General features: G+C 36.6%; 1 protein-coding gene across 1 annotated transcript; it reads right to left on the bottom strand.

The window, feature by feature from the left end:
• Positions 1 to 17,182: 17,182 nt before the first annotated feature.
• On the bottom strand, positions 17,183 to 21,032 carry LOC134742564 (dynein light chain Tctex-type protein 2B-like). The gene is made up of 3 exons (XM_063675777.1): positions 20,846 to 21,032; positions 18,844 to 18,990; positions 17,183 to 17,509 (listed from the first exon to the last, which is right to left on the bottom strand). The coding sequence occupies exons 1-3, from the start codon at positions 21,002 to 21,004 to the stop codon at positions 17,273 to 17,275; spliced, it is 543 nt and encodes a 180-aa protein (XP_063531847.1). The 5' UTR covers positions 21,005 to 21,032; the 3' UTR covers positions 17,183 to 17,272.
• Between the last annotated feature and the right edge of the window lie 1,212 nt (positions 21,033 to 22,244).

Raw genomic sequence — 22,244 nt, 5'->3', positions numbered from 1 at the left:
TTTCCAATCTGTTTCCCAATAACAGTATAAACTATAAACAAATGTAAATCCCTCTTCCACTTTCACTCCAAATCAAAACAAAACGTATTTTGCTCCGAAGTAAAACTTATCTTGTTCGGGCACTGAGGGCAATAAGCTCGTCTCGTATTCCGATTCTGGGGGCAAATAAACCGTACGACCAGATAGGGACGTGACTGGCCACTCCAATTATTTGACCAGGATCGGACGGATGGACAGAATTCACTTTGTGTTGCTTCAGTTTTTTTAGGCAAACAGCGCAGTGCACGAACATGTGACTCAAAAAATCTCAGGAAAATTTTTGAAGTGCTATTAAACTATGTAAACTACCTACTTTTTTGACATTTAAATATCAAGAATCGTTAAAGGTATTATGAGTTGGCGTACCTTCAGAGCCAGAGGAGCGCTTATTATTTATTATAAAAATCCTTGGATTCAAAATGTCAAGTGGCCAGTTAGAATGTGGGCTATCAATTAGAATCTACATAGTGGCTATTTATTGGAAATTGACCATTTAAAATAGTAACTGAGCAATCTCGGTATCCATATACAGGTTGGCTAAAAAATAAGTGCATTTCCGTTTCCAGGAAGGATTTGGGATTATACTTTTACTATAGGACCAACCAAAAAATCGCGAAAAAAAAAAATTACCCTCCCATAGAAACAGGACCAGGCAAAATGTATTAAACAGCCAAATTTTTTTCGCGATTTTGGGGTTGGTCCCATAGTAAAAGTTGCTCAGTATAATCCCAAAACCTCCTTGGCAACGGGAATGCACTTATTTTTTAGCCACCGTGTATAGACCAGTATATTATTGAATTTTTCTGTCGAGTATCTTAAGATCCGGGCACAACACTACGTGCGAAGCTATATGGTGCCAAATGTGTCTGCAACTGAATGGGACCTAGCCAATCCTTTAAACGTTTGATCCAAAGAATTGTAAATATTTAACATACGGAATGGGGCGAAGCTGTAAAGAACTAGATAGAGAACAATATTGGCTCATGCAGATTTCAGACAAGAAATTTTGCCAGAAGCCATTAGGTAGATGCGAAAAAAATTAAAATAATTATATTTAAGAGACAATTAAAGAAATATTATCTTGATCTAGCTACATAATACCCATAATTTAGTAATAAAGTAAATATATATAAAATACGCTACGCTGTAAAGGGTTCGAAACATCGGGATGTATCATAAATACGCGATATAATCCGATTTCATAGTTTTATTTTATACATAAAATGTTAAGTAATTTAACCCGATACTATGGACACCACAGAAAATTCTGTATAAGTTTCGTAAATTTAAATTTAATTAGGTAATTATATTCAATCTGATAATTTTATAAAAGCCGATTTGACTACGACACCTACCTAAAAACTGTTAAGCTTTCAACCAGAAGAAACAATAGGGAATTTTCCTATACTTAAAATAAACTATTTCACCGTGCACGAAATAAAGCTCAAGATAATTATTAGAAAAACATAGATAGCAGTTATTTTTAAGCACAATTACTATTTAGTAAATCGGATAGAAATATAAAAAGTAAGTGAGTTGACTGTGACGTCACTATACTCGTTTTCATATAAATTCCATATTAGCAAATCGTTTTGACAGTTCTAAAAAACCCGGCCAAGTGCGAGTCGGACTCGCGCACTAAGGGTTCCGTACCATTACGCGAAAAAAGGCAAAAAATCACGTCTGTTGTATGGGAGCCCACTTTTATTTATCTACGCACATATCGTATTTTTGAGTTGATTGAATGAAAGGTAAATTGCGGTTTACGATTTATGACGTAATTAAAAAAACTACTTACTAGATCTCGTTCAAACCGATTTTCGGTGGAAGTTTGCATGGTAATGTACATCATATATATTTTTTTAGTTTTATCATTCTTTTATTTTAGAAGTTACAGGGGGGGGGCACATTTTACCACTTTGGAAGTGTCTCTCGCGCAAACTATTCAGTTTAGAAAAAAATTATATAAGAAACCTCAATATCATTTTTGAAGACCTATCCATAGATGTATGTGACACGTATGGGTTTGATTAAAAAAATTTTTTTGAGTTTTAGTTCTAAGTATGGGGAACCCCCAAAATTTATTGTTTTATTTTTCTATTTTTGTATGAAAATCTTAATACGGTTCACAGAATACATCTACTTACCAAGTTTCAACAGTATAGTTCTTATATTTAGTTTCGGAAAAAAGTGGCTGTGACATACGGACGGACAGACAGACAGACATGACGAATCCATAAGGGTTCCGTTTTTTGCCATTTGGCTACGGAATCCTAAAAAGAAGCCGATTTGACTAGTAGGAAAGTAGCCTATTATTGAAATCGCGCAAAGCAAGAAACTACTGATTAAAGTGTACATCTGGAGTAAGCCCTTGATGGAAGTGAAACGTGGACAATGACCCTAAGAGATAGAAAGAGAATGGAAGCATTTGAAATGTGATGCTGGAGGCGAATGGAAGGAATTAGTTGGAGAGACAGGATAACGAATGAGATGCCAAGAAGGGTGAGTGAAAGGAGAGGTGAAGGAGAGCTATCCTGAACGCTATTGCAAATAGACGCGGAAAATGATTGGACACTTAATACGACACAATCACTTCTTAAAAATAATCCTGGAGAGGTAGAGGATAGGATAGGACGCAAGCAGGGTACAAAAAAAGGGTAGAGGAAAACCCTGACGCAGCTTTTTAGAGCAAGTGAAAGTCGAAGAGCTAGCGCAAGACAGGAAAAGCTGGAAGATACTCCACCGACAAGAGCTAATACTTAAGTTAATGATGATGAAAAAAAGCGCGTAGGTACGTAAGTACGTTGTGAGATCTCACCGAAATAAATGATTTGGAGCTTCTTTTCATTAGACATTGCAACTAGATTATCTATTAGATTATCTATTTATCTATCGGGATTTTTTGAAGTTTGTTTAGCTAAAGAAGAAAATAGCACTGGTTTGTTCTTACGTTAAGTTCAACTCGAATAAACTGCTAGCCTAGACAGACTCTAATACCTAACGCTTAAATGTATCTGTATATTGAATCTCAAAAGCAAAAGCTGGCTTCCGTGGTGGCTTAATTCCAGCGGTGGTCACGCACAAAGGGACGGGTTGGCGGGCATTTTCCATTTCGTCACGCCCATTACTGTTTGTCGATGCGGAAATATAAGCGTATTCGGAGACGGTGACCAAAGGGTAAAGCCACCACGGCTCGAGTAATTTGATGAAACGTACCCAAGTAACAAACTAAGGCATTTTATCACCAAACAGTGATAGAGTAATGGTTACCATTATAGGCCTACTACGACTAGGTACCTACCTAATTATTTAAACTCAACCACCTAGCAAGTACGATTAAGACGTCAATCAATCATCTACGAGAATAACTTGAATGTAATAAAACGGGGTCTAAATTAATGAATCAATCAGCTGAAGCAGCTCGTTGACCCGTTTTCGTAATCAAGGTAATAACGTTATCATTGATTTAGGGGCCTGTTTGCGCGGGCCTCATCCGCTTTAATTACTTAGAGGTGGCCAAATATTCATACTGTGGGATACGCCGCGCACTTTTGTAAATTAGTCATTTAGTCATTTATTCCATATTGCATTGTCATGTACATAATAAGGTGTTACATTTTATATAGCCAGTTCAATTAAATTACTATAGATACCACACACAGGCTTTGATGATGTATCTGAGACTACATATTTGCATACTTAAGTGTTAATATATAGTAATTCATTGGTATTTTAAACAAGGAAACTGTAGCTAGGCCCAAGGCCGGTATTACATGTATTTTGAACCTTAATTTTGTCAAATACAAAATTGCATGTGTCTTGGCAAGTTTCATTTTGTGCGCGACTAGAGGTTATTACTAATCTTTCTTGGATAAATCTATAAAATAATTTTAAATTAATAAATTATTAATAATATTAAATTTTATTAAACTGTCTCGTTATTCAAACAGTATAATTTTACACATGTACAATATTTGTGTTACCCGTTTTAAACAGCTTCAAAATTAAAATAAAGTTTTGACAGTTTGATACATTTTGGTAAATATTTATTTTTAAAGAAGTAATTTTAATCCAAATGTATTTCGATTAGCTACCATTTATGGTTGATTCATTTTCAGATAAACTAAAAGGTTTCACTTCGAATAGAATTAGGTACTTACTGATAAGTGTTTATTTATGTTACAATAAGCATCAATACTAACAAAACAAATACAATTATTCAAAAAGTTAGGCAGTTTAATCTCCCAAATAAATTAACAGACCACTGGTCTGATCAATTTCTGAAAATGCTGATTTGAAAGGTCATTAAATTTATATTAACTGCCTACTTCTTCCTCTTTCGTTTTTAATTATCAAAAAGAAGCTATAGAAAAAAAAATTTTTTTTCGCAGAATAAACTAACTTTTCATAACACCTTATAATATATAAGATACGACTTTTGCAAATAGTAAATTCGCAAAATTTTACCTTTGTGCTCGTCTTTACTGCGAATGAAATTATATGACGTGTCACACTCTCGTTCGCTCGGGTACATTTAATAATTACTAGAAATCGGGCATCAAAATGAACTGTTACTTTAAGCGCACTGACCGAGAGAGCTCATAACTGTGTGTGTGTGTGTGTGTGTGTGTGTGTGTGTGTGTGTGTGTGTGTGTGTGTGTGTGTGTGAGTGAGTTTTCATTGCTACTTTAATATATACGAAATTGGTGGCTGCTAGTCCGTAATCTAAATAAAATGAAAATTCAGGCAGAAAATGATAGTTAATACCTAGTACATTACGATACAAGTGCGGAAAATAGGAAATTCGCAATGAGTGGTGATAAATTAAAACACGACTGAAGGGACACAAATCACACATCATCATCATTAAATCGACACGAGTAGCGAATTCGCTATTACCTATTCGTACATGTATCGTACAACGTTTTACACTACATAGTCACTTACTCGTAATGTGCCAATTATCGCACTTGTGCGGTAAAGTACCACCATAAATGTACTGTTAAAAAAAAATTCACACCACATGCTTGCCCAATATATATTATGCAAACCCCACCTAAAGAAAGTCATTATACAAACACTTAAAACAACTAACAAAATGAACACTAATAGACCTAATAGTAAAAAAAAAACAAGTGCAGTGATATACACGCATCAGCTTTTAGCTGCTAGTGTATTAAACAATATAATAATAATAATTATTGCTGTAGGTCTCTATACGACGACAAGGCGTCTCAGTACCGTTTTCAGCAAATCTCTCTTGTCAGGCCTGTGGTAGACCATGTCGGTCTCGCATCGGTCTATTCAGCCACCAAAAACGGTGTCTCTCCGGTGTTACACCATAAATCGTCTGCAATTAGACGCAAAGGCCAATGATGAGGTCTCTATGGAACAATTTCTTATACGAATTCAAATCTCACCAGCGGGTTTTAATGAGATTCAGTACCATATTATGGCCCGGCGGGTTATAATGAGATTTAGTACAACCCGGCGAAATTAGAATTATTTGAAAATCGAACTAGCCACTACAAGCGATATACGCAAAACAAAGAAAATAAAACAAATGCCGCGAGTGTTGCAAAACGCTGCAGTATCAGCAGGAGGTTGAAGTCGAAAGATTATAATATTTAAAATTTGTACTTTTTTTAAATAGGGTACTAATAAAACGTTGTTTCTAGTGAGTAGCCTTGCTTTTTATTGTCTCGCAAAAGGTGAGAAAAGTATTCTCCTTTGTGATAAAGCTGTTTTCGCCTTGGGCGAGCTTGAATCCCTCGTTTCACTCAGGACTCTGTTTTAATTCCCTCGCTTCGCTCAGGAATTAACTCGTAACACCCTCGCTACGCTCGGGAGTTAAATCTGGAGTCTCATTTACTCAGGATTCAGTATCGCGCCCGTGACATAAAACAGTGCTTTATTCCCTCGGTGCATAATCTACTATAGGATGTTTGTTTATTTATGAGTAATACAATAAATAATAAACTAATATTCAAACAACTTCTAATATAAAAGTACCTACACTTGTGATATTAAACAAAGTGGTACCTACCAAGTTAAATTGTGTTAAATTGTATGTTGTTTAAAAGCGAAGTAGAGAATTAAGATATATATAAGTACTGTATCACTTACTCTTACATTACATAATAACAAAAAAATGGTCAACCGGATCATTTTGATCACAATTTATCGATTAAAAGAGTGACATGTATCTCAATCATATCAACAGTGATAAAATACAACCATAATAGTCTTGCTGCGATACAGCTTCATTCATTTTACCCCCAGCCATCCATCGATTCACGCACCTTGCGGTTCCCCATGCACCTGACCCATATGCCGTTCCGTGACGACACCATTTTTAATTTTGGGTCATCGGCTGACATTGAACTTCCTCCGTCCCCTGGGGCTATTATTTAGCGTTAGTCTACATCAGGCTTCGGACTTTGATTAATCATTTACGTCTCGCTGTGGCAGTAAAGCGTTCCCCAAGTGAGACGTGGCAAAAATGCCGGGACAACGCTAGGTGGATGATGATACATGTTTTTAGAAGAACCTCATGGCCCAAAACGAAACTCATTGCGCATGGATGACCGGGAAAAATATAGCGTTAGGGCCCTGTGTTCGGACGGTTAGGAAGACAGTCAGTCCTGGCGTAATCGGTTGTAAGTGTAATTAATGTCATTAACGGGTCTAACGCGATTAAATTTCATTATTTTTACCTTTATTCCGACGTTTTAGTTGCCTGCACTAGCTGTGGTCACGGAAGACTGACGTCCCAGCAAAATGTAAGTAGCTAAATGTCTATCCCTTCAACAGGCTTAGCCAATGCATTGCAACATATTTATCTTGTCTAACTGTATGTGTAGGTACACGTTTTCTATATGCATGCACATTATTTTGATGTATCATATTTTTATTTATCTATAGTACGAGTAAAACTGTTTTAGGATACCGATAAAATAATTTATGGTTTACACTGACCTGACATTTCCTTTCTCCTGCACTAGCATACTAAAATAACGACCACTTTCTTGCGGTCATCCAACGGCACGTAGGAACTGCTGCAAATTTAACTATCCAAGTGGCGAAAATTTAAAACTATATCTGCTTTTAAGATTTGGCTCTCTTTACTTTGCAGGAGCGCCAATTTGAGCCGCAAAAAGAGCTTGGTATTTCCCTGGAGCTGCAGATACGAAATTGCATTACATTGCAGGTCGTAACTTGCTTACTGAATGTGATTTTATGTCTCTAGTTGCACACATTGACGTTTACGTTGCGCGCTAGAGTAAACGTACTTATTAGCAGGAGTGTGTGAACTTGTTAAGGAATTAAATTTAGTTAGATACGGCAGGAATTAAAATAACAAGTTTATAACGTGTTTTTGTAAGATTTTGTCGCCTAATCTTAATTTAAATAACTTTTAAAATTGTAGTTCGTAGCCGTGATCCTGATCACAACACACAGAATTTTATCGTCTTTCTTTTATAAAATTAATCTGCATGTACCTACGTACTATTTTTGACCTTTTTTACTATACTTAGCATATTTATTTTTTGTTTCAATCCAGCGTTAAAGGTATGTTACTACGAACAACATCTTTATATTTACAAAATGAATTTAACTTCTTTGAAAATATTCCAAAGTCAACCATATCTGTCAAATGCAGATATTTTTGCAGTCTCATATTATTTATTGTCATTAAGTTTCGATGTTTATTATTCAATACTACACCCGGCTCGTTTGAATATTTTCCATACTAATGCATGTAACGGAAAAACTATTAAAATACCTAACATCTCAAATATTCGTCTACTTGCAAAACTAACCCTATTCCGTGTCCAAGAAAGTTCACTTTTAATAAATAGTGTAAGTATTTAAATATAATTATGTACGTGGAAATTTTCGAAAGTTACTAGAAATTGCAACTTGCTTTGGACAAATCAGTCTGACTTTAGCATTATAAATGTTTGCATAGCTATGTATGTTATGAAACTTTTTTTATATGTAACTTTGTGATTAAATAAATAGTTAAATCAATGTATGTTGTCGTCCTATGGTACCCCATTGGTACAAAGGGCCTTCGTGAGACGTCGCCACCCGCTCCTGTCCTGCGCCTCGCGCTCCGCGTCCCTCCAACTCAGTCCTGCTGCCCGCAGCTCAGCGTCGACAGTGCGCTGCCACGTGTGCGCCGGCCGGCCATGTCGCCTGCTCCCGTGCGGCTTCCACTTGTAAGCAATCCTGGCCGTGTTGTCCTCTGGTCTTCGGAGGGTGTGCCCTATCCACTTCCACTTCCGTTGTGCGATCTCTTGTTTGACCGGGACTTGGTGGCATCGACTCCATAGATCCTTGTTGCTGATAGTGTTCGGCCAGAATATGCGCAGAATGGATCTTAGGCATTTATTGACAAACACTTGCAGCTTGCCCATCAGACCCTTTGTCTCCTTCCAAGTCTCGCAGCCGAAGAGCAAAACAGACTTCACAATGGAATCGAAGAGGGAATCAATGTATACGATTAAATAATTCTGATTTTTGTCATTTGAAAGAGGAAACTATAAAATTGTAGACTTACTATACTAAACCATAACTATACTAAACTCAACTCATACATATCTAAGCTCCAAAATAATTTATTTGGTTACCAAAACCCGTATATGTTTAGAAGCACATGACATGTGCTAACCATATTCTAAACATATTCTAAAAATAACTACACATATATTTATTGTGTAGTTATTTTTAGGGCTAAAATCACAAATGTGTTTTGTTAAAACCTGATCCAAGTTAAATTTGCGTTTACTGGTTTTTGCATTGATATGATATGATATGATATGATTTATTTATCTTACAATATACAATACATTAGATGCGGAATTAAATTTTAAAGTCAAGTCAAAACTGCAAAAAACAATATCGAAAAAATGCACATAACCGAATTCGCAATCTCACCGACGATATACTAATGCTCTTTCTATACTCAGCATAACTTGAAAACTACTTATTTTACTGGAACTTGATTTGGACCATAGTTGTAAGCTGTGGATTAAAGTTACCTGATTTTAAGGTAATAATTAATAAATCTTTTTTCATGGGTAACTTCACTTTGTCAATATACAAACTTTAATTTATTCTTACTTGACGACACATTTATACAAATAAGATTATTTTTATCAAGACAGTCATACAAGGGCGTTGGTTGTACTACTTGATATAATTATTGATAAGGGTTCTCTTGCTTGGTGCTTAAATGTTAGGTACAGGTACGGCTATGTTGACATTCAATTTACCACTGATATCTACATATTAATGCAAACATCGTGTTTAATACAGCTACCTCAGCGCCAATAAAAAAAGGCACGTGCCTCAGAATAACATCGTCGCCTATTAACTTTAACGTTATTTTCTAACGTCCAATCATCCTGAAAGGCAATAACGTTTTAGGACATTATGTTTAAAGTGTATTTACATGTCCCGGTCGTCATAAATGGTACAGTGTGGCCAACCTGTGGACTTTAGTGTACCTATGCGGATTACTAGTGCAACTGAAGCATATCAGATCTTATAGTAAAAATGGAATGACGCACAATCTACATACTTACAGTACATACATACAACAAAGGTAGGTACCGTAAAATTTTTTTTTTACTATTACGAACACCATCCATGACCGATGGTAGACATGGAATGTCCAATTGCGCAACTTTACTCGTTACAGTCGTTACCCTTTCATGTGGATTTCATATATGCTCAATTTCGATGCTTACATTAGAGGTACATGCATGAAATATTTGGGGATATTCTTACACAGTAACCCCCAAATTGAGCTATATATGATATTGTACCTAACGCAAACGCATACCCGTAAAAATACTTCTAACGATTTATTCAGTGTCGAAAGCCAATTTCCGTGATCAAATACTCATGATTCTCAACTACCAACCTTGTAAAAGCAAGTAACAGGGATATGGTTATTAATTTTATTTCTTATCACGATCGTACTTAGATAATTGTCATTGTTGACTTTCTTAAAGTTATTATTATTACTTACTCGTGTCAATCCACACATACATAAATTCTTGTATAAATACACATTGTACTATTTCATCACACTATCACACTATACTGTAGGTAGTGAAATAACGTAAGGTGACGGTATAATATAATTGTAATTAGAAATACGGCAGCTCATAGCTATATGTCGACAAATACCATATATTGTACTGATTGACTACACTCAATAGTCGTGAGTATAATCAAAGATAGATATAACTCCGTAATAGATGGATAAAGTCTAAGGAAAAAACGTGCCTCGAAAATCACGAAAATTTGATTCTCGATCAGAGGGCGCCACTAGTTTTGGCCTAGTCTCGTATAGAGGGCGTTGACGGTTTCGTTTGTTATTTATAATTTTAACGCATATCAATGAAAGAACATGGGTCAATATCATATAAAAATAATTAATGCTAATAAAAAAATCATTTATCCATATTTAAATACATTTTAACGTATTTTTATAAATCTCCATTTGTAGTTTTAAAGTATGTCGATAGATGGCAGTGAATTTACAGCGGTTACAAAATTTACTATGACAGTATCGCTCTATCTAATTATATCCTCATTGGTATAACCCACCTGCCATTGCCACGGAAACCGTCGCCCATTGGCACGAGCTCTTTGAGTTATGGATCGCCGACGCAATAAAGAACAGTTCTGAGACCGGAATCAATTTCAATAACCTGTAGTACCTAGGGCATGCATTGAGACTGACAACTACGGTATTTGTAGTAAATAATCAAATTTTATTTTCCTGTTACACATTGACATCCAAGTTAAAACCTACCTACTACTAAAATAATTCAATAAAATAAACCTTCATCTGGAAACGCCGTATTTTAAATTAAGCTACAAGACGTTTTTACTATACAATAAGCAGTATACAATGTTTTTAGCTAATTTATGATTTATAAAACTATGCGAAAGTTAGTTATAACAAAATATCACTATAAAATAAACGACGGCGTACCTCACATCTATGGTCGTAAAAGCATATAAAGCGTATTGATATTTAAAACTAAATCTCAAATTAGGTTCAAACATCAGTACAAAAACCATGATTACATCAAACAAAAGCGTTTACCGTCCTAGAAGTAATTAATGATACCTTCTTACAGTAATAAATCACGATAAGTGGTTTCCAAAAAATTAAGCAGAATTATTTTTCTAGCAAAAGTGATATTTCCATTTCTAGTGCCTAAAAATAACGTAAATCTTACACCAAACATTAGATAGCCCAGGCGTAATTCTAAAAATCTGCCTTTCACAAAAGGCAGAGTCCACAATTTTGATTACTTGATAAAACTAAAACAGACTGTGATAATAAAGATTTTTGACAAAGAATTTTAGCTTATCTCCACAAAAAATTCAAGAGTCGAATCTTGAGATTAGCTAAGAGGCTTTAGTGACGATGTGGTTAATTATTTAGTAGGTACTTAATAAAATGCCTAAGACTGCTGTATTTTGTGCAAAGCGTGACCTGCCGCCCTTAGTTGGCCTGAGCGGCTTTGTTAAAATGAATTTATGTCTAAACCACAAACGCAGAATTTGGTCTATGGATTAGTTTGCTGAAAGGCTTAGCAATCTGCGGGAGCCTTACAAAAAATATATGTTTTGATTCGAGCTACGAACCCTGTCATACGGCTGTGCTGAGGAGCTGAAACGTAGTGTTATTAAGTACTAATGTACTCCATCATTGCGAAGGTACTTTTATTCACGTTGACTAATGGGATAAATAATTGTGTAATTTGTAATAATATTAATATCACACAATTTTTATACTTGCAATCACAACTATATCATAAAACGTAGTATATAACCGCAATATTTATAACCCTTAATTTAAACGAACGTCACAAATTCAACAATACTTAAATCAAGCGGTTCCTTTTCAATCAATTTAAGCTATACGTATATTTGTTCACCGTCCTCGTCGGTTCCAATTTCGTTAACGTTACCTTTAAATATTTAGTAAAACAAATTACCTACCCTCTAATGGATGGACTTTTCCTTACTTAAAGGAAATACATTTTAAGTGACTTTTATACGCTTCAATTTACTTTTATTACAGGTTATAAATTTTCGTCCCATATTAATTGCTTTTTAAAAACACATTATATTTTTAACTTAAGGAGACCGAAGGTAGGAACTCTATAATACAAATGCTAGGTTATATATTTGTTTCCCTTGTGTTAACTATAATTTACTTGACTATAATTAACTATAGATAAACATACATATCAAAATTTCCATATGTTCTTCGTCATGGATAAAATCAAAAGCAACATAACCAGATAACGAAGAGGCTTAGGGAATAGAGAAAGACTATTGTATGTACCAATAAAGCAGACAATTTTACAACTTAAAGCTAGGTCCTACTAATATTATAAGTGCGAATGTTAGTAAGTATGTTTAAATATTCTTACCACACAGTGACATTTGGCGTAGAAGAATTTTCATCCGGGATCGTCTCTGGAAGGGCTTAAAAGGTGGTAAAAGCACGAGTACCAAAGCGGTTGCTTCAATGACTACAAGGACGAAGGCGTGTAGGCAGGGCTAGTATGTAATAAATTATCGTAACAAGCGCGTGTAACGACAAACGCATACCTTTTCCCATTCTGAGATCCGCGAACATGACGCCGATTCTGGTTTAACAATTTGTTGCGTTTTTCATCTTATTTTAGTAAGACGTAGGCCGTGAACACCAATCAGCGTTAGCGGCTCAGGCTGATTGGTACTGATGAAATGCAATCAGTAGTCGTCTCATTACCTAAGGCATTTCGCTCGCACTTATTCGGGCGCGTAAGATGCCTGGAGGCCTAGCCTAGATAACAATTGTTGATCGAAAACGCCAATCTAAACTAAATAATGTACGGAAATAGGCACGAGACTTTTCGTAGCGTCTGCCAACCCGATACATTTTTTTCATTTCGTTTGGCGTTAGAGCGTTTTCACATTGTCCGATCCGATATCGGATGTAGGATCCGCCATCCGCGTAGTCAGGCCGCGGGGGCGCGCCCGGCCGCCGTCTTTAGCGGTCACGCACACTACAACAAGCGTTATGCCTACACATACACACACAAACAAATATTATTGGTCCGACAGCTGACGGGGGCTCCGACATGGCTGAATTTATCGGAAGCGCCTTTCCGATATCGGATGTCGGAAGGTGCCTATGACAAAAACAGCTGCAGGAGAGTGCGATTGGCAGTAAGTCCGCCTTTTGATAATGATTGATTCATTAAAGGCATGAATAAACGCAGAGAAACACATATCTCACATTTACTTTCTACCGACATCCTATATTGAAAAGCCCCCCGTCAGCTGTCGGACCGATAATATTTGTTTGTGTGCGTATGTGTAGGCATTATGCTTGTTGTAGTGTACGTGACCGCTAAATACGGCGCCCGGGCGCGCCCCCGCGGCCTTCTTACGCGAGTGTCGGATCCTACATCCGTTATCTTAAATAATAAGTCCTATTTCTCTTCTCAGCAGTCTGTCTAAAATGCTGGAAAAGATTATTAATAATCAACTAATCAATTTCCTTGAATCAGAACACCTGCTCTCCCAAAGACAATATGGTTTTCGGAAAAACACATCTTCTGAATTTCTTCCTATCTTGACAGAGGAGAAACCTGCGTTGGAATTTTCCTAGATCTGGCTAAGGCATTTGATACTGTCTCAATACCGATATAGCTAAGGAAGCTTGAACTGTTAGCCATTCGCGGTATCGCATGGAACTGGTTCAAAAGCTACCTTACAAACCGGCAGCAGTGTGTAAGACTTGGCACTTTAGTCAGTGACTCAGCTCCGATAACTTTCGGTGTGCCGCAGGGAAGCATCCTCGGTCCCACCTTATTTCTGATCTACCTCAATGACTTAATTTCTCTGCCCGTCAGCCAGGCAGAAATTATCTGCTACGCAGACGATACTGCTCTGCTACGATGTGGCATGGGATCGATGCTTTGCGGTAGCGGAGACAGGTTTGTCTGTGATTACCAAGTGGCTCGCTAACAACCTGCTCTCATAATTATTATTCTCTTAATATTTCAAAAACAAAATACTTATGCTTTCATAAAACGGCTTCTTCTGCCCCCAGCTCACGGCCAGATCTCAAGTTTTCTCGTGCCAATGCAGATGAAAAAGCACATCGAAATAATGTCTACTAGAGTCAGAAAGGTGATATTTATTATGAAGCTGCTACGAAATTCTGCTACGGGGGAATTGCTTAAGCTTGTATACACTTCGATATGCGAATCCATCCTGTCTTACTGCATTGGCGTGTGGGGTGGCTCCACTAGCTCTGCACTACTGTCTCTCGAAAGGGCCCAAAGGTTTGTGCTCAAGGTCATGCTTGGGAAGCCTCGGTGGTTTTCAACGGTCACCCTTTATAAAGACGCGGATGTTCTTAGTGTGAGGCAATTATTGATCCTACGAGTTGCAACTCACGTGCATCGAAAAAACCGGCCAAGTGCGAGTCGGACTCGCGCACGAAGGGTTTCGTACCATTACGGAAAAAACAGCAAAAAAATCACGTTTGTTGTATGGGAGCCCCATTTAAATATTTATATTATTCTGTTTGTAGTATTTGTTGTTATAGCGGCAACAGAAATACATCATCTGTGAAAATGTCAACTGTCTAGCTATCACGGTTCATGCGTGAGATACAGCCTGGTGACAGACGGACAGACGGACGGAGAGACGGACAGCGGATTCTTAGTAATAGGGTCCCGTTTTTACCCTTTGGGTACGGAACCCTAAATACTATAAATTCCGAAGAATATCTTACCCTAATCCGTAATCGAATCTTCAAAATTCCTACTCCCATCAAAAAATCCGTATTCGCGAGGCGTTTGCCTAACTCCCTGCATCCGTATATTTATAGGTACAATACAGTGGTCAAAAAATCTACTCTTAAAGAAAAATTCGTAATTAAGAACTGGTTGAAAGGTCTTAACTACAGTCAAACTGAAATGCTGCTGAAGGTCGTCACCTAATCACTTACGTATGCTAACAATCTCTGTAGCTCTTTAAATTACATAATTTCTTTAATTATTACTTCTATTAATGTCACCTAGTTTTTTACTTAACCTTTGGTTGTATATTGCGAATCCGGCTACCACGTGACAGGCATAGCCTAGTGTGGGGCCACAGCATAATATCTAATGTTATTAAGGCTTTTTCTTTATTCTTTTTCTTATTCTTATATCGGATCGGACAATGTGAAAATGCTCTCAAGGTCGTATAAAAATGAGATGAAAACCATAAAAATTGGTAAATGAGAATCGGTCTCATGGATGTTGCTGGCTTGATTTAGTGCATCGTGTAATAGGCCGCATTGTAGCTGTTAACCCAGTTCGCTTGATTAAACCGGATTTAGTCCGCTGTGAACTTACACTATGTGCTCAGTTGTGTGTGTATAAGGGATCAAGTTTAGGTATTACATTAGATGTTTTATTCGTAAATATATAGAGACAATTACCAAAATTTAAGATATAAATATTGTTTGGAAAAGGTGAGGTTAATGACGAAGTTTCAAGATAACGCCATAATTTATTGCTCATTTATAGGTACTTATTAAAAATATGAGTATACCTCTTCGGAAGTCAAGAATGCTCAATTTTAAGTAAAAAAAGCACGTACCTATGTATCTATACTTACCTAAATTCTTTTTTTTTTTTTATACTACGTCGGTGGCAAACAAGCATACGGCCCACCTGATGTTAAGCAGTCTCCGTAGCCTATGTACGCCTGCAACTCCAGAGGAGTTACATGCGCGTTGCCGACCCTAACACTCCTCTCCCTCGAGCTCTGGCAACCTTACTCACCGGCAGGAACACAACACTATGAGTCTTTTACGTAAACACTTATCAAGTTTGGTATTTTTTTTGTCCTATCTAATTTATAAAACATTTATAAGGATTGCTTTACGCAGTTAATTTCATCTCAAGATTGCTAGAAAACAATCTCATTACTACTTCTCATGCGAATTGAGAAGAAATATGCCCGGTAACCAATTGCGAGAATACTTCGAATGAAGGTATGAATTTTAAAGGAAACGAAATTGAAACGGAGATTGCGCTGAACCTCGTTCAGATGTTAGTAGTCTTTCAATTTTCTCACTTGGGTGTACTCTTAAATTGTTTCTACTAACTTCTATTTATGTGAACTATCAAGCTGGAAGTCCTGGCTAGACTTTGTTCATTTTTTATTTACGTATTAGGTACAAGCTTGCAGATCTTTAATCGCGCGAAATGGTAAGTGCTTCGTTGGTATTATCAAAACTGGAATGTTAATTTGAAATTGGTGTAATGTTTATTTAAGACATCGTAAAATGAGTAAATAATAAATATGGGTTTGTTTTTTAGAATTACTTCTTGAAACTGTATAAATAAGGCGTGGTTACATCTTCGAACATGATCTTGATTTTGAAGACAGGTCTCGACATTTGCATCTTTATATCTTTACAGCCAGGCTGGAAGCTACTTAAAAAAAATGTTATACATGATACAAGCCTCGATGCCTTAGGTTGACAGCCGAAACACATTAAAATATAACTTGACCTAACCTACTTATCCCTTTTAGGTATCAAGCTTCCACTATATATATATATACGTCGTATGCTCTAAACAGTGTTTATCAATTTGGCAAGGCTGAAACACAAACAGAACTCTCACACTTCCACAATCGGATGAAACTTACCCAGAGAGTTCCGGTCACCGGTTACAAATCAAAAGCTAAAGTCAAATATCCGGACTTTCCCTTCTACAAGATCTTAAGTTGCCTCTCCACTAATTCACTTAAGCTCGTTCTAATATTGACTTTAGATCGGGTTGTTCAGTGTTTGTCCGTTGTTATAAGTTTGGCAAATAGGTCTTGTTCGGGTGCCATGAGTTTTACATTTGAACGTTTCAAGGACGTGCCCATGTTTGTTTAGATCCTACATAGGAGGTAATTCAATAACTAGTTTGAATTCCAAAGTGCTTTATTTGCAATATTGAATAAATACACAAACTAGAAGTAAATTAATCAACTAACCTCATTAACATCTGTCCGTCTCAAGTAACCAACAGCCGTCAAGTGACCTCGCCTTAATACATGACCGCTTTGTGGTTACAAGTCCGTAAACAGGGGTTGAAACAATGTATCCCGTCATCATAAATATAAAAGGGAGGTTAAGTGAGCTTTAATCAAGATAGATAGCGAACGCAGTGACCTGGATACCGGCGGTGGTGGTTACTCGCTGCACGTCGACATAGGTGTCTCTGTCGTGGTCCCAGAGGAAGGTTATGGCGTTGTTGTAACACTGGGCACGACGCTGGTAAATGGTGGCGACGACTATGAAGCGATATCTATGGTATTCCATGGTTTTCATCTCGCGCATGATCTCGCATGATAGACGCAAGGCTAGTGCCGGAGATTCCTAGAAAAATTCACGATGTTTTGTTTAATTTATCATTTTGTTAATTATAAAATAAGATTAAAATTATCTAAATTTAAGTTGTAACGAATAACTGTATATAAAGGATAGTAGTAGACTTCAACCCTTTGTTACGCAATGTTGGTCATGTACAATTTTGGATATTTTTTTCCACTGTTATCTAACAAAAATTATTAGAGCAATTGAGCTGTGAGAAGGTTTGCACTCACTATTTAAGTAAGTAAGTACTTGGCTAAATGTTTTGTGCGAGTACCACAAAATAGGATTACACAAAGGTTGAACACATAAAACAAGCGTCATAATTACATAATGCTACAAGGGCACAGCCTTGCCTAGATAAGTAGGCACAAACAGTTATCACGTCCAAGTTTTGAACGTCAAACGAGAAAAATTAAATGTTCGGAGAATGTCAGTTATCCACAGTGCGATAAAAATGTGTGTATTTATCTGAAGCATTAGATTATAAGATGTGAATAACTGCATAATGATACAACTCCCCAATGAACCTCATTTTAAAGTCCCAAAAACTAATAATGAATATGGCAATAGAGTCTGGAATTCATATAGTCTGTCAAGCAATTTCCGTCAGTAGCAGAAAGCGGCAAATTTAAAAAAAAATTGCCGAAAAAATGTGAAATTAATTCTGTTTTCTATCTCCTCTTCTTATAGGCTTTAAGTTATGTTAATTAATTGTATAAACTCATTCGAGTCTGGGTTACCTACGAGACAGGCTAAGCCTAGTGTAGGAACCAGAGTAACCTGACTGTATTTTTCTATGCCAGGTACATTTTGTCAACTGTGTTTAATTTAAGTTAATCTTAACAACCCTGTAAATATTTTTGTGTACCTACAATAAATGTTTTTTTTTTTGAAAAGGGTTTTCGCCCCATAGAAAATTAAATTTCGCGCCTTTATCTATATTTAAGTACCTACTATTCTAAACAGCTTTCCTAATAGAGTATTACAAGTTAAAATATATAATTAAAAAAAACTGAGTAGCATAAGTACAAGAATAATAAGTAATAAATAGCGAAAAAGCACACAATTATAATATATTTACATAAACATGTATAAATATTATTTGAATATAAGACTAGAAAATAAGTCCCTCGCACTGTGGTTAATAAAATATTAAATATTGTAACTAGGTTTAAGAAATGTTTCATTTTGTTAAATTGAAATAAACAGATTTCATTATATATTTTTTTGTGCACTAATCAGCGTGAGATCGTCAAGGTAGTATCGTCACAAGATCAAAACCTTAACAAATATTATAATCAGAATCGGTCTAATGGCCTACTAGCAGAACATATTACCTGAACATTATACTTATGGCCTGTAAAGTTTTCATCGAGCAACACGTCAATGATCTTCTGGACCTCAAAATCTTTGACTTTGTGTGAGGGCTCAAGCTGGTACGTCGGGAAATACATCAAGGCGGGCCGCTTGAATTCAATGCCCAACTGGAAAAAAGACGCGTTAAGTAACAGCGCAGAAACGAAAACCTATATATTTACATTGTGTTACTTTGTCTAGAAATAAATAAACAATGAATACAAATACTCGAATACATAAGAAACATGAGTATAGGACTCAGGAACAAATGTCTTTTTTAAGAACAATGTACCACATTGTCGCGTGCCATAAGGACGCTCTTCTCACGAACGGCCAAGAGGTTGAAACGCCGGAGTGGGTTTAGTGGGTAGGGCCAGTTCTCCCCCCCTCTCGCCAAGAGAGGGAAAAGGAGCGGCGAGTCCCACACACCGTGCGTAAGTGCATTCCCACTCCGACAAAAAAAAAAAAAAAAAAAAAAAAGGTTATTCGTATAAAGATACAAGCAAATTTCGTCCTTATGGTAAGCGACAATGTGGTACCTTTTTGCTTGACAAATATTCTTGATAAACACGCAAAATAAATGGGATAAGTACTAGTACTAGGTGTAATTTATATTATTTATGGTTTTACTACTACTGCACTGTTAAATAATCAGAATTAGTCAATGGATTGTACAAGCCTACTTTCGTCACTCCAGAGAGTGACGGAAGTGCGACTTTCGTCGAAACAAAGTAGTTAGTACTTCAGTGAAACAAAGTAGCTTTTTAATTTAGTGAAGGCCATGAACTGCCACTTCATACTTCGGGGTCTATTACAAATTCGAAATACATTTTAACCTTTAATATGTGCTCACTACTGAGGTGAAAAATTATATGTGTCACACGAGAGCAAAGTTATTTTACATCTGGTGTTTTTGAGTCGCAATAAAAACCAACTTTCCTCTTGTTGCACAAATAAATATTAAGACATTATTAAAATATTGTTATAAGTACAGTCAACAACAGAAATTGTTCAAAAAATAACCAATATTTATTGTTCAGACAGACTACGAGTATGTGCCGGACATTTTGAAGAACTCACCGCTACTGTCAAGCTTTCTCTGTGCAGCTGCACAACTGACTGTACTCAAATCATAGTTTCCATCAGGTAAGGTAACAAAGCTGATCTTAGACTTATATTGACCGGAATATGGACCGTGATTACCTTTTGTATTGTTTTTGAGCTCCCGATATTTAGTCACTGAGAGTGTAGTGTGTTTGGACAGACCAACGAGTGTGAATGCGACCGCCGGTAACGTTGAAAGCGAACGCAGCCGACGCGCACGAATGAGGGTAGACCAAGCGGGGTCTACACAACTTTGACACCCACCCGCTGTCTTCAGCTACCCTTGAACAAGATGCATGTAACTGCGTCGAAATATCGGGGGCTCAAAGACAATATAAAAGGTAATCACGGTCCATATCCCGGTCAATATAAGTCTAGTGAAACTAACCGTGAATCTAGACTTATATTGACCGGGATATTGACCGTGATTATCTTTTGTATTATTTATGAGTTCCCGATATTTCGACGCAGTTACATGCATCATGTTCACGGGTGGGTACAAAACAAGGGCCTGACACTCTTTGATAGAGAAAGATAGTCTTATTGCGATTCCTATAAGAGGAAAGAGAAAATAATGCCATGCTTTGTCCTTACCACGGACCGGGTTTTTTTTCATGGTCGGGTTATGGCAGGTAGGAGGCGATGGCGAAATACCGAAATTTATAAGAGTGAAATAGAAAAAGGATTGTGCTGCCATACATTAACCTGTCAATACATGAATATGTCTTTCTCTTACCCCTGGTCGCTCAGTTTCATGTCTATAACTACTATTATATACTATGTCTATGGTACAAAAGGTAATCACGGTCTATATCCCGGTCAATATAAGTTTAGTGAAACTAACCGTTAATCATTCAAAACTGTTAAAGCTGATCATACCTGTGAGGTTCTAGGCCCAGCCGCTGTAATACCAGGCACCCTCCCGAAGCCGTAAGATTGCCGCCTCATCTTCAACTTGCTGAATGATTTCTCTGCAAGGGCTGCTTTGCTTGCGCCTTCGTGTATAGATAATCTACTTTTTCTTTGTTGGTCAGCCATTATTTTTTTTTGTAACTATATATAGTAAATAATTGAAAATATTTCTAATAGCAATAAAGCTTCGTAATTTCTCTTGGAATCTATAATTTAATATTCTGATATAATAATGTAATATTCTAATTTGACAACGTCACAAACGCAATTTCCGTCTGACAGTTTTGATAGGTACGAATAGGTGGATGAAGAGTAGATGGTTCACAAAAAGGTTCACGGAAATATATTTATAAAAATCTACGATAAAGATATTTTTTAGGGTTCCGTAGTCAACTACGAACCCTTATAGTTTCGACAAGTCCGGCTGTTTATGTGTCCATCTGTCTGTCAGAGGTGTTGCTCTGTTAGTAGTGTTAATGCTAGAATGCTGCAATTTGAAATGAGTATATATATATATATGTATAAAGTGGGATGTTTTTTAGGGTTCCGTACCCAAAAGGAAAAAACGGAACCCTTATAGGATCACTTGTGCGTCTGTCTGTCTGTCTGTCTGTCTATTTGTCCGTCTGTCACAGGCTCACAGCCTATTTTCTCCGAAACTACTGGACCAATTAAGTTGAAATTTGGTATACATATGTAAGTTTGTGGCCCAAAGACGGACATGTAACGTAAACAAATGAATTTTAAACATGGGGGCCACTTTTGAGGGGTAAATGAGAAAATTATAAAATAAAGTATTCAAACTGTATCGTGTTATATATTAAATGAAAGAGCTTACTGTGAGAATCTCAAATATATTTTTTTATAATTTTAGGATAAACAATTTAGAAGTTATTCAAAAAAATAGGCAAAAAATGACCATTCTCCCCCCTTTATCTCCGAAACTACTGGGTCTAAAATTTTGAAAAAAATACGCAAAATAGATCTTCACCTATAGCTTACAGGAAAACCTATTAGAAATTGCAGTCAAGCGTGAGTCGGACTTAATTACTTAGATTTGATCCGACCCCTACGGATTTTTTAATGACATTTTACTCACGTTTTACATAAAAACACATTGTTTAAATTGTGTAATGTACGGAACCCTTGGAACGCGAGTCCGACTCGCACTTGGCCGGTTTTTTTTTTTACTTCCATCCTATTGTGTAAAGCCTGACCAGGAAGTACTTTATAATAATTCCACCTATAATCTTACTCTGTCAGGTAAACGAGCATTCCTACTATCTGCTTCTTCTTCTCGGTTGGTGGTTTCAGACTTTGAGACTGTGCGGGCACGCCGGGCAAGATAGCATTTGTTCCATTGTTT

Source organism: Cydia strobilella, chromosome 6, assembly GCF_947568885.1.
Source record: "Cydia strobilella chromosome 6, ilCydStro3.1, whole genome shotgun sequence".
Lineage (NCBI taxonomy): Eukaryota > Metazoa > Arthropoda > Insecta > Lepidoptera > Tortricidae > Cydia > Cydia strobilella.
Note: the sequence above shows the minus strand (reverse complement) of the source record. Positions and strands in the feature narration are given on the sequence as shown.